The following is a 12,160-nucleotide window of genomic DNA, read 5'->3' on the forward strand; positions in this document are numbered from 1 at the left end:
CTGCAATGATTAGCTTAGATTGTGGAGTTGATAGGTCAAAGTTTATGTCATTACAGTCTTAAGGACGGCTGATGGGATTTGTAGTCTTTGTAGTGACACAACAATGGCATGGGAAGGACTGAAGGTCCATTTTTCTTTGCCATATTTTCAGAGCTTTAACTCAAGATCTACATTTGTCACTTGTTTTTACTTTATGATACTCTCTTAAATATAAGTTACTTTTCTAACAAAAGTCAAATCTATGCAGAGATAACAGCATAAAGTGGACACTGCGTTATGTACATTACATTTAAGAAAGAGTGAACTTCGGAGGGTTGCTATGGGAAATGGAAGATGTCTCGAGCTCTGGTATGTTGTTTTAAAGGTACAACTAAACATCTTAAATTTTCAGATGGTGCAACACAAATAGCAGACTATTTTGTATGCTTAAAAAAGCTGTATTATCATTTAATGCTACAAATGACACCATAGAAAATGTCCTCATTAAAATTATATTATTAAATTCCCTAAAAACTATTTTGTATAGTTAGATAAATATAAATATATACACATGTATATATACACATGTACATATATGTGTGTGTGTGTGTGTGTGTGTGTGTGTGTGTATGTATATATATATATATATATATATATATATATATATATATATATATGTTTGTCTACAAATTAAAAGTTAAATCATTTGAACAATTCCATTTTCTACAAAAATGGTTCATATAATTACATTAAATTATATTTGCTTTTATAAAACATTATATTGTATATTATTATATTTTCTATATATAATGAATATTAGAGATCATTACAATTATTATTATTATTATTACAGGTTATTATATATTGTACTAATATAAAGATTAATTGATTATACTGTATATGGTATATATTTTATATAATCATAGGGAAAAAATATTGTACTAAATATTCACTGATATAATTTATAATAAAATATTTACGCATAAATTGCATCATTCATAATAAAATAAATATATTTTTTATTTGAATAAGTTTATACTTATATATATATAGTTTTTTATTTTCAGTGATCAATGTTTCAATGATTTTTTTTTTCATAAATGCTTCACATAATTACAAAAATGATCTTCTTCCTCTTCTCCTTTGGGCTTTTCCCTTCAGGGGTCGCCACAGCGAATCAATTTCCTCCATCTAACCCTGTCTTCTGCATCCTCTTCTCTTACACCAACTACCTTCATGTCCTCTTTCACTACATCCAGAAACCTCCTCTTTGGTCTTCCTCTAGGCCTCCTGCCTGGCAGTTCCAAACTCAGCATCCTTCTACCTATATATTCCAGGTCTCTCCTCTGGACATGTCCAAACCATCTCAGTCTGGCCTCTCTGACTTTATCTCCAAAACCTCTAACATGTGCTGTCCCTCTGATGTACTCATTCCTGATCCTATCCTTCCTGGTCACTCCCAGAGAGAACCTCAGCATCTTCATCTCTGCTACCTGCAGCTCTGTCTCCTGTCTTTTCCTCATGGACACTGTCTCTAGACCCAACAACATCGCTGGTCTCACCACAGTTTTGTACACCTTTCCTTTCATTTTAGCTGAAACGCTTCTGTCACACATCACACCTGACACTGTTCTCCACCCGTACCATCCTGCCTGTACACGCTTCTTCACCTCTTTTCCACACTCTCCATTGCTCTGGACTGTTGACCCTAAGTACTTCAAATCCTCCACCTTCTTGATCTCTTCTCCCTGTAAGCTCACTCTTCCACTTGGGTCCCTCTCATTCACACACATCTACTCTGTCTTACTGTGGCTAACCTTCATTCCTCTCCTTTCCAGGGCAAACCTCCACCTCTCTAGCTTCTCCTCCACCTGTTCCCTGCTCTCACTGCAGATCACAATGTCATCTGCAAACATCATAGTCCATGGAGATTCCTGTCTAACCTCGTCTGTCAGTCTGTCCATCACCATAGCGAACAAGAAGGGGCTCAGAGCTGATCCCTGATGCAGTCCCACCTCCACCTTGAACTCCTCTGTCACACCTACAGCACACCTCACCACAGTCTTACAGTCCTCATACATGTCCTGCACCGCTCTAACATACTTCTCTGCCACTCCAGACGTCATACAATAGCACAGTTCCTCTCTGGGCACCCTGTCATAAGCTTTCTCCACATCTACAAAAACACAATGCAGCTCCGTCTGGCCTTCTCTGTACTTCTCTATCAACATCCTCAAAGCAAATACTGCGTCTGTAGTACTCTTTTTTGGCATGAAACCATACTGCTGCTCACAAATGCTCACTTGTGTCCTCAGTCTAGCTTCAACTACTCTTTCCCATAACTTCATTGTATGGCTCATCAGCTTTATTCCCCTGTAGTTGCCACAGCTCTGCACATCTCCCTTGTTCTTCAAAATGGGCAGCAGCACACTTCTCCTCCATTCCTCAGGCATCTTTTCATGATCTAAGATCCTGTTGAACAACCCAGTCAGAAACTCTACTGCCACCTCTCCTAGACACTTCCAAACCTCTACAGGTATATCATCAGGACCGACGGCCTTTCCACTCTTCATCCTCTTCAGTGCCCTCCTCACTTCATCCTGACTAATCTTTGCTACTTCCTGGTCCACAAAAGTCACCTCTTCTAGTCTTTGTTCTCTCTCATTTTCCACGTTCATCAGCTCTTCAAAGTACTCTTTCCGTCTTCCCATCACACTACTGGCACTTGTCAATAGACTTCCATCACTATCCTTAATCACCCTAACCTGCTGCACGTCCTTCCCATCTCTGTCTCTCTGTCTTGCCAACCAAAATGATAACAAAAATGATATTAGTTGGATATTATATAATATAGTATATAATATTATAGATTCTCATTATTATTAATATTACTACTTCTACACATTATTTAATATATTATGCTAATAAAATCATTTATTCATGATATATGGTATACATTTTATTGTATAATAGGAAATAAATAATAATAATATTTATCTTCTAAAATAAATTATTTTAGTTATTATTTTAAAAAACTACTTTAGGTGAATCATTTTGGTCTACAAATGAATTTCATTTCAGTATAATAAATGTATTTGAATAAATGTGCTGTGACATTTAAATGAAGAGACCAACGTGATCATGTAAAATCCACCCAGCAAAACTTCATAAACATGTCTCCTTTCAAGTGAAGTTAGTGTCACTGCAGCTTCTATATTACGCTTGCACGCCATGACAGGAAAAAGCCGTAAAGATCATGTATGAACCCGCCGTATCCACTCAATTTGTGCGTCTTTTAACAACAGGAAGTTTACGCACCACCCACTTTGCTAACCAAGCATCGTAAACGCGTCATTAGTCACTCTGTCTGTGTGTGTGTCATGCGTGCCAACAAGCGTACAGGAGCGTACATTCACGACCGACACGGACAAGCATCAATCTCACGTCAAACACCGTGACCCCTCGTTGCCATCGAGACGCTAATGGCTTCCAGATGTCCCGCGAGAGACACCTGGCAGCCATCTTGGCACTGAGTGGATCCCTTGTGGCGTCCAAACAAGACAGCAACGCACCATAGCTCCACCCACAATGTGTAATGACCTTGTCTGTTTACGTTGTGCCTAACAAAGCACCCTCTTCTCTATTCTCATTATTTACGTTGTTCAAATAAGGACTACTGCTGTTTGTGCAGGTGTACTGCAAGGGCAAATACTAAGGATTATTTGTACTTAAAAATATTCAGTAATCTGTAAATATTATTGTATTTAACCCAATATTCTTTGCATTTTTTTATTTATTTAAATAAATGGTATACACACTAAAAATAGCATCAGTCAGTATCCTGAAAAGCAGCAAAACTCTACTAATATTGTTTTGAGTAATTATAATTTATAAAAGTAAATCCTAAATAATACATTTAAAACATCCTATTATTATTATTATAACAACATGTTTTATTATACTATACTATATATACCATTATATTATTTGTAATTATAATTAAATGAAGTCTTTACTTATAATTACAAATAAATACATTTATTTTTTTACAATCATTTTTATTATGACTAGCAGTGGTGGAATATTATTAAATATATTAAACACAATGCAGTACAATTCACCCAAAACAAAACATGCTCTAAAACCTAGGTTCCCAAAGTGGGGCGCGGCAATTGCCATTGGGGGTACGTGAAGAAAAATGAAAAACAATTAGCGCCTAACACTCAGAATTACTAGCACAACTGAAGGCCTCATAGCACAGAGCGCACCATCATAGCAGAAAGAAGGAAGGAATAAACTCATACCTTCCACGCTGCCACTGGGCTCCTCCATGAAGAAGGAGACATCTTTCTTCTCCGCAGAGTCGTCGATGTGGTCGTAGGTGATCTGAGGGATGGACACGGCCCTCTCTGAGGACACGCCGATGGAGCCGTTACCTCGCGACGACTTCAGCCTCCTTTTTGGGCCCTTTTTCTGACAGGGAAGAGCGGAATTTTCATTTATAAGAGAGCAAAGACAAAATAAATCACTTAAAACATTATTAATACATTGTTTATGATGGCGGCACTTTGACCCTGCAACTGATTACTCCATTATTTCCACTATTCCCTATGGAGAAAATGTATTCTTAACAGATTATGTACCTGCCTGTGTCTTACTGTTTATGGATCAATGCTACAGCCAACAATGACTTTTTGTTAATTCATTATTAGTTTTGATCTGTTTATTCATTATTTTTATACATAAATTATGTATCGATTAGGGCTGTCAATCGAATAAAATATTTAATCACGATTAATCACATTTGGTCCATAGTTAACTCATAATCACTATCACAAATAGAACAAAGGTTTTATCTATAATAAGTAGTGATGTATATCTCTGATAAACGATTCGATACGCATCTAGATACACGGGTTAAGATACGATTCAAAAACATACTATAAAAACAACAATCCGATACAGTGTACAAACGATACGACTCAACAGTGACTCTTGTTGATGTAGACATGAATCTTACATTATAAAATAAAGAAGCCAATTCTACAAAAGTGGCATTCTGACAGTATTTTCGAGTGTGTAAAAGAGAACATCATATCCCCAAGCATGCTGTAAGGCAGGGGTCCCCAACCACCTGGCTGTGGGAAACATTCAGGCGCAATGACAAAAAATCTAGATATTTACATACAGGGTGTCCCAAAAAAATGTATACACACGTAAACTAGGTCTTTATTATAATTTGTGTCCATTTTCAAAGTCTAATAGAATTTACAAACATCATTTTATTGTTTGTCACTGCCTATTCTCAAAGTGACATCCGTTCTGGTCCAGACACTACTGACAACGCGAAGCAATGGAATTGCACACATCACAAAACAATTTCCCTGGTATTTATGCGTGCATCCACGTGGCTGCTCTCAATTCAGCGACTGTTGCAGCTCTCATCGCGTAGACTTTGTCTTTTAGGTATCCCCATAAAAAAAAAGTCTGGTGGTGTGAGATCCGGTGAACGCGGAGAGTATTCAACAAAACCCCTCCATCCAGGCCACCTGTTTGGCAAGATCTCATCAAGGAAGGATGTAACATCGCAATGGTAGCGTTGGCGTGCCCCATCTTGCTGAAAAAATATGTCCTCATCTTCAAAGTCTTCTCTAATACTTGGCGTGACAGACTGTTGCAGCAAGTGTATACATTTTTTGGGACACCTTATTTGTAAATAACAATTACATAAAATGTTGTGTAAAGGGATATCAATTTTGGAAATATGGGCTATTTTTTAGTTAAAAAAATAATATACAGTCAGAAATGCCACAGTTTTTGCATGTTTAATGCAAGCGGAGATTTGTCCCACTTTGTTCGACGGTCCTTGAACGCACCTTCTAACTTTCTCCCACGCTGCACAGATAGACTTCTAAACTGTATTTTTCCTCTTTTTTTTTCCACCTTATATTTGGTCCTAAATGCTGATACTATGTGGGAATACATAAAAGTAAGATTTGAGGACCTTTATTGAGTGCTAATGTGCATATTTGTGCGGTGCATCTCCCTGACAAAACAAACTCCAGGCTCGTACTGGTGGATGGTGACTCTGTATTCATTTCGCGCTTTGAATTTGATGTTGTTTCTGTCTTAGTTTTACATAATAAATAAAATAAATTACATTGCTATAATGTACGTATGTTTTGCTGATGTTTTGAAAATCGTTCCCGATGACTAGCTAGTGCACTGTTAATGCTAGCACTGCGAATGCATCAATTGTCGTCTTCAGTCATGGTCACATTGACACAAGCCCCCAAACAGCTGTCCTCGGCTATGCCTGCCGGTAAGTAGCAGCTCGTAACCCAAATTTTAGCTCACAGTTCAAAGCAAAAAAATCAGCCGAGAGATGGCTGGCACTCGCTAGTTGGGACACCCGTACGTCAAGATACTGCTCGATAAATGACAATAGTTTTAATTGAAGAGCAAAATGAGGATAATAAAATAAAATACTTTTTAAAGTCCAACAAAGGTCATTCCAGGGTCATTTTTGTGTAAAATCCGACTAAATTCTCATGAGATCAGAGTCCAACAGCCACTGCATGACTCGTTGAGTTTCCACTGACCCAAGTGGAGCTCACAGTCCAAAATCCACCAACGCCAAGCATACAGAACCTCAGTTATTTGCACTCAGCGGGTCAGACTGTGACAGCAGCCCGGTCCAACACACTTTGAATGAGTCATTAGGAGGAGTGACGGTGGAGAGTTTGATAGGAAGTGAAAGGATGGAGGGAATAAAAAGAGGAGAGTAAATGAGATAAAGATGGAAATGCACAGAGGGGGCGAATGAGGACGGCAAATATAGAAACAAAAAAAGTGCAGTTGGAAAGTCACATGCGGCGACAGAAAAGAGCGGAAGCGGCCTCCTCCGTCTCTGCCCCGTACATGCGGCTTCAACGCTACACAAAGATTTTTTTGTTGTTCTTGGGCTAGACAAAGGTTTACTCCCATGAGAAAGGCGGCGGTGACATCATCTCGACTGACTGAGTCTTTGTGCGCACCAGACAAAGGCACCGAGTCATCCTGGTGGAGTCAGGAGAGGAGGGGGGGCGCCTCTATGTGTGCCCTACGTGTGTGTGTGTTTGTGGGAACTTCACTTGCCCTTTTATGCAGCACGGCCGAGGTGCAACACATCTAATATTGTTGCGAAAGGTGAACAGCACAAGCAGACAATACAGTGTGTGCTAAACATGCTAATCCAGCCACTAGGTGTCAGTAATCCTACATTGATGAGACATTAAACACCACAGGAAGTGGTGTCGAGGATAGGAAGTTTAAAAAAACATCTCCCTAAACTTCTAATGCTAACATGTGTGAGTCTATATTATGTGTAATTTAGGTCTTATTTTCTCTTATTATGTCTATACTGGGTAACAGGAGTGTAAATGTGACTATAGGGGTGTTATTTCAAGTCTAGATGACTCTAATAATGTTAAAAACCTTATTTAGAAGGTCAAAAACGGGTTTTCCATGCTCTAACTATGAAAATATTCAATTTATAAATAATAAATCCTACTTCACGAAAATTCACTTATCACGGTCGGGTCTGGAACCGATTAACCCGATAAATGAGGGATTACATATATGGTAATGGTAATGGTTTACTTTTATTTGAACAAGCATGCAAGTTACAGTGGAATACGTCACATAATTCAATTCACACTTCCACGTGTCCAAAAGGAGTAGGAAAAAGCGACTGAAGATTGCTTTTATACTGTAGTTATTACCTCATATCTCCCACACAATAAGTTAGATATGGTAATACCAGAGAACAGTAAAGAGTGTGGAGTGATTTTTGATCAAGAACAAATTTTGCTTTATTCAATATTGAAGTATTTCTCGCCCCCTTATGTTGTATATTTTTGATTTCCAGCTCATTCTTTCATCTACTATGATCCTCAGATTTTTTTTTTCCGTTCACCCTGTCAATGTCCACTCCGTCTATTTGAATTTGGTCGTACGTGTCCTTTCTGCTATTAGCAAATAGCATTATTTGAGTTTTATTTAAGTTCAAGGATAATCTGTTTTGAATAAAACCATCTTTTTAATATGGCCGTTTCATCAGTGACTTTTTAATTAGCTCTTGTGTTCTTTCCCCAGAACAAAAAGCAGTAGTATATTCCGCAAATAATACCAACTTTATGTCTTTTGTCAGTTTTGGACAGTTGACAGTTTTGGTACCAATATTGACCCCTGGGGTACTCCACACGTAATATTTGAACTTGCAGATGTGTATTCTGCTACCTTTACAAATTGCTTCCTGTTTGCTAGGTAGCTTTTAACCCAATATACACTGTAACTCTGCACTTGTCCAAAATAATAGATGCCATATGGGACATTTCACAACGTAACATTAAAGAGTGGGACAGGAGGACACAAACGAGTTAAATATAACTCTGTATTTACTAACTATATTTACAAAGTAGGTATTGAGCCTTTGGACTACGTCGTTCATATTATCATATCTAATACTTCTCTCTGTAAAATAGTGAGGGTAATCAGCTTTCTTAGTACCATTCCTGATAATACTGTTTCGAATGCCCCATTTTGCTCTGATGTTGTTTTTATTCTTGTCTAATTGGCAGAGCTATGGGCTAGAATTTAAGATGTGTAGCAAAGCCTGTCTTTTTTTATAAAGTTAATTTTGGCATGAAGAGATTTCTACTTTGAAGTAGTAATATACAGAGGGGAATGCAGACACTATTCAAGATGTGTAGCGAAGCCTTTTTTTTTTTTTACATCATAAGATGTAATGGGGTACCTTTAATTTTTTTTTACATAATATTGCATACTATCTGATTCTGTGCGAAATGTGTAAACTTGAACAAATTACCGATATGTTGAGCTTCCTGATGTTGGGACTGGAGTTGTCCGGTTCCACTGCAGTGACGGCGTCAGGGGTTAGCACGTACATCTTCCACGTCGCCGCGCAGCCGTTGGGTTTCTCTGCCGCATAGCACCGCCAAAGCGTCTGAGGAGCACATGATCACTTTTAAAAAAACTAATGCAGGGGATCCTCAGAACTCTTGGACTTAAACTCTAAAGGCACAGAAGCCAGAATTTGAATAAAACTGCGGCAAAACCAAACTGATCCTGCAGAGGGAGCATTGGTGGATGCATAAATGATGCCGCTGGAGTTTTTGCGTGTTCATACCCTTTCACAAAAGTATGACACCAAAAAAGCAACTGAATGTCGAAAGCGAAAGTCTTGTGGCCTAAAGAATGAGGAAATAGGCTTACCTGTATAAGCGAGGCCGCTGCAGGGATTTGTCGATTGAAGTGTTTCTGTCTCTGCTTCTGTTGGACCTTCAGGGCAAACCCTGAACCCAGGATTCCCTAACCAGGCAAGATGAGTTTACATTAGCAATACTAGCACCAAAACAACACCGATTTGGATTCAAGTAAAACTTACAGCCGGCAGAGCAAAGAAGGAGATGGCAAAGACGCTGAAGCAGGAGGCGATGGCCTTGCCGATCCACGTTTGAGGGATCTTGTCACCGTAGCCGATGGTGGTCACTGTCACCTGAACGGAGAACGCAAAGGATCTTAACAACACAATTGTGTAATGTCTACCGCCAAATGTGGTGGTGGCAGTTTCATGGTCCAAGGTTGCACGAGTGCTGCCAATACCGGGGGATCTGCAGGTCATTGAGAGGCAACATGAATTTCAAAGTGTACTGTGACATGTTGTCATCTTATCACAGTACATGTGACCCTCAATTCACCACCACTCCCCAGCACTGGCAGCACTCATGCAGCTCCGGACCGTGACGCTGCCACCACTATGCTTGACTGTAAGCAATACCCAATTGTCATGGTCCTCATTTGTGTCTTGTGTCTTGTGTCTTGTCACAGTGCATGTGGAAACTCATGATTCCTTCAATGAACTGCCTCTCCCCATTGCTGGCAGCACTCGTGCAGCCCCGGACCATGACGCTGCCACCGCCACATTTGATTGTACACAATTGTATTGGTAGGCATTTGTGTCTTGCATCCTGCGCGAGTGCTGCCGGCATTGGGGGAGCTGCGGTTCATTGAGAGGGAACATGAATTCCAAGGTGTACTGTGACATGTTTCATGTTGTCACAGTTCATGTGAGAATTCATGTTTCCCTCAATGAACCGCCTCTCTCCAGTGCTGGCCACACTTGTGCAGCCCCAGACTATTGGCAATACACAATTGTCTCGGTACTCACTTGTGTCTTGCCTACTGCAACATGAAACATGTCACAGTACACCTTGGAATTCATGTTTCCCCTCAATGAATCGCAGCTCCGTCAGTACCGGCGGCACTCATGCAGGAGGCAAAACACAATTAACTTTTTACTCACTTATGTTGCCAGCTATTTAGACAATAATGGATGTGTGGACTAATTCTCACTATTCGAATGTTTTAGACAGATGTAAACTGTTTGGGGGGTGGGCGGAAGTGATCAAATCCGGGCATCGGCTTGTCCTCCAGCTGCACATCCCGGCCAGGAAGCCTGTGCCAAAACTCAGCGCACTTGCATTCTTTTTCGCGCGCGCACACGCTCGAACCAATTCTGCTGGAACAGAATATCATCGCTCTCAAGTTTACAGTCTCAGCAAAACAAAAAAGGTGCAAATCCCTCTCCCTTTTGTCGCCATTCTTCCCTCTGCATTGTGCGCGAAGCGACACAAACAAGAGCTTCTTCTGAGGGCACAAAGGGCACCGTGACCCCCTCCAAGCCTCGTTACATAAAGGCCGTAATCCCACAATTAAAGTTTTAATTAAGAGAAGCGACACTTTATATCGCCGCTCTAACAGTCCTGCCAGCCAAACATTACCTTCCCCTTTGTCGCAGCCTGATCCCCCGCACAAGACCGCCATAGGCTTCTCATTACGGCCCACTCTCGATTCAAATGTTTAATTAACTGCTTTGGAAATTTGAGCAGAACTGCTTCATCACAACACATGCACGGCAAAAAACACAAACCTACCCACAGCCGGGTGGTCATTTCCATCACCCACTTGAGGGAGCATTGTACACATCATTTGATGCAGCTATTCAGCGCAAGAATCCCTGATTTCTTTTTTCCACGTGTATGTGATGTGGTTGCTCAAGTATGTTAGGAAGCCCCAAGTAGCAGGAGGCATTCCAAACAAACAATTGCAGACACATAGATGAGAACAAAACCACTTTTTTTTTCTTCTATGCATTGCATCTATGGAGTGTTTACAGTGCATGTGGCTTACCACGCCCCACCACAGGGCATCGGCATAGCTGGAGAACCCTGTCTTGCCCTCCTCATCTACGGCATCCTTCTCAGCCAAGTAGACAAAGTAGGATGAGAAGATGAGGCCCAGGAAGCCGATGTATAATGTGGTGATCAGCTCCTACAAAAAATTAAAAAAAATATAATAATAATAATAATAATAATAATAATAATAATAATAATAATAACAGTACGTTTACAGTATTGCCGCCTTTAGTAAAAAGCACAGACGTAACACTAATACAGTATTGGCCTGAATTTAAGACGGTATTTGTCCCAAGACAACTATAAAATTTAATTAAATACAATCTTTATATTCTACCAGTCTAGATATTTATGCATGCAAACCAGGGCTTTTCTTCCTGTGACTCACACATACCAGAAAAAAGTGGCTTGGTTGTTCAAAACTTAGCAAACACAGGTTATAATTTTTCTCAATATGTCAATATTTTACCATTTATCACTCAACTCAACGTCTTATATTCTGGGCTGTCTATGTAAAACGACTCATCTTCATACGGTAATTCAAATATATAATCAAAAAAAGAAATGCCTTTGAGTTGTAAAAGTAAAAAACAGGTCGTGAAAAAGAACGCTCATCTCATATTCGAGCAATTCAAATAATTCCAAATGTAGTTTTCTCGATATGTTTGTCTTTGATTTCATCTTCAAAAAATATTTTCCCAATAACAAACGAGTCTTGGGGGGGAAAAAACGTGTTGTCTTATACTTGATCAATATTTTGATTAAAATAATAAATAAAAAACAAATAAATATAAAGATATATAGATCGGGAAGACCTGGGTTCGAATCTCCGTTGGGCATTTCTGTGTGGAGTTTGCATGTTCTCCCCGTGCGTGTGTGGGTTTTCTCCGGGTACTCCGGTTTCCTCCCACATTCCAAAAACA

At 39.6% G+C, this 12,160-nt stretch overlaps 1 protein-coding gene across 7 annotated transcripts in view; it reads right to left on the reverse strand.

Annotated features, from left to right (window-relative positions):
- The window catches only part of kcnq1.2 (potassium voltage-gated channel, KQT-like subfamily, member 1.2), a 289,633-nt gene that overhangs the window by 234,662 nt on the left and 42,811 nt on the right, over positions 1-12,160 (reverse strand). For all 7 annotated transcript variants that reach the window (XM_054777784.1, XM_054777781.1, XM_054777785.1 and 4 more), the window contains exons 7-11: positions 11,233-11,373; positions 9,428-9,538; positions 9,256-9,351; positions 8,849-8,986; positions 4,284-4,452 (exon numbers count right to left, since the gene is read on the reverse strand). In XM_054777784.1, coding sequence (XP_054633759.1) covers positions 4,284-4,452; positions 8,849-8,986; positions 9,256-9,351; positions 9,428-9,538; positions 11,233-11,373 — 655 coding nt within the window. The remainder of the gene's footprint in view (positions 1-4,283; positions 4,453-8,848; positions 8,987-9,255; positions 9,352-9,427; positions 9,539-11,232; positions 11,374-12,160) is intronic.

This window comes from Dunckerocampus dactyliophorus, chromosome 5 (assembly GCF_027744805.1).
Source record: "Dunckerocampus dactyliophorus isolate RoL2022-P2 chromosome 5, RoL_Ddac_1.1, whole genome shotgun sequence".
Classification (NCBI taxonomy): Eukaryota; Metazoa; Chordata; class Actinopteri; order Syngnathiformes; family Syngnathidae; genus Dunckerocampus; species Dunckerocampus dactyliophorus.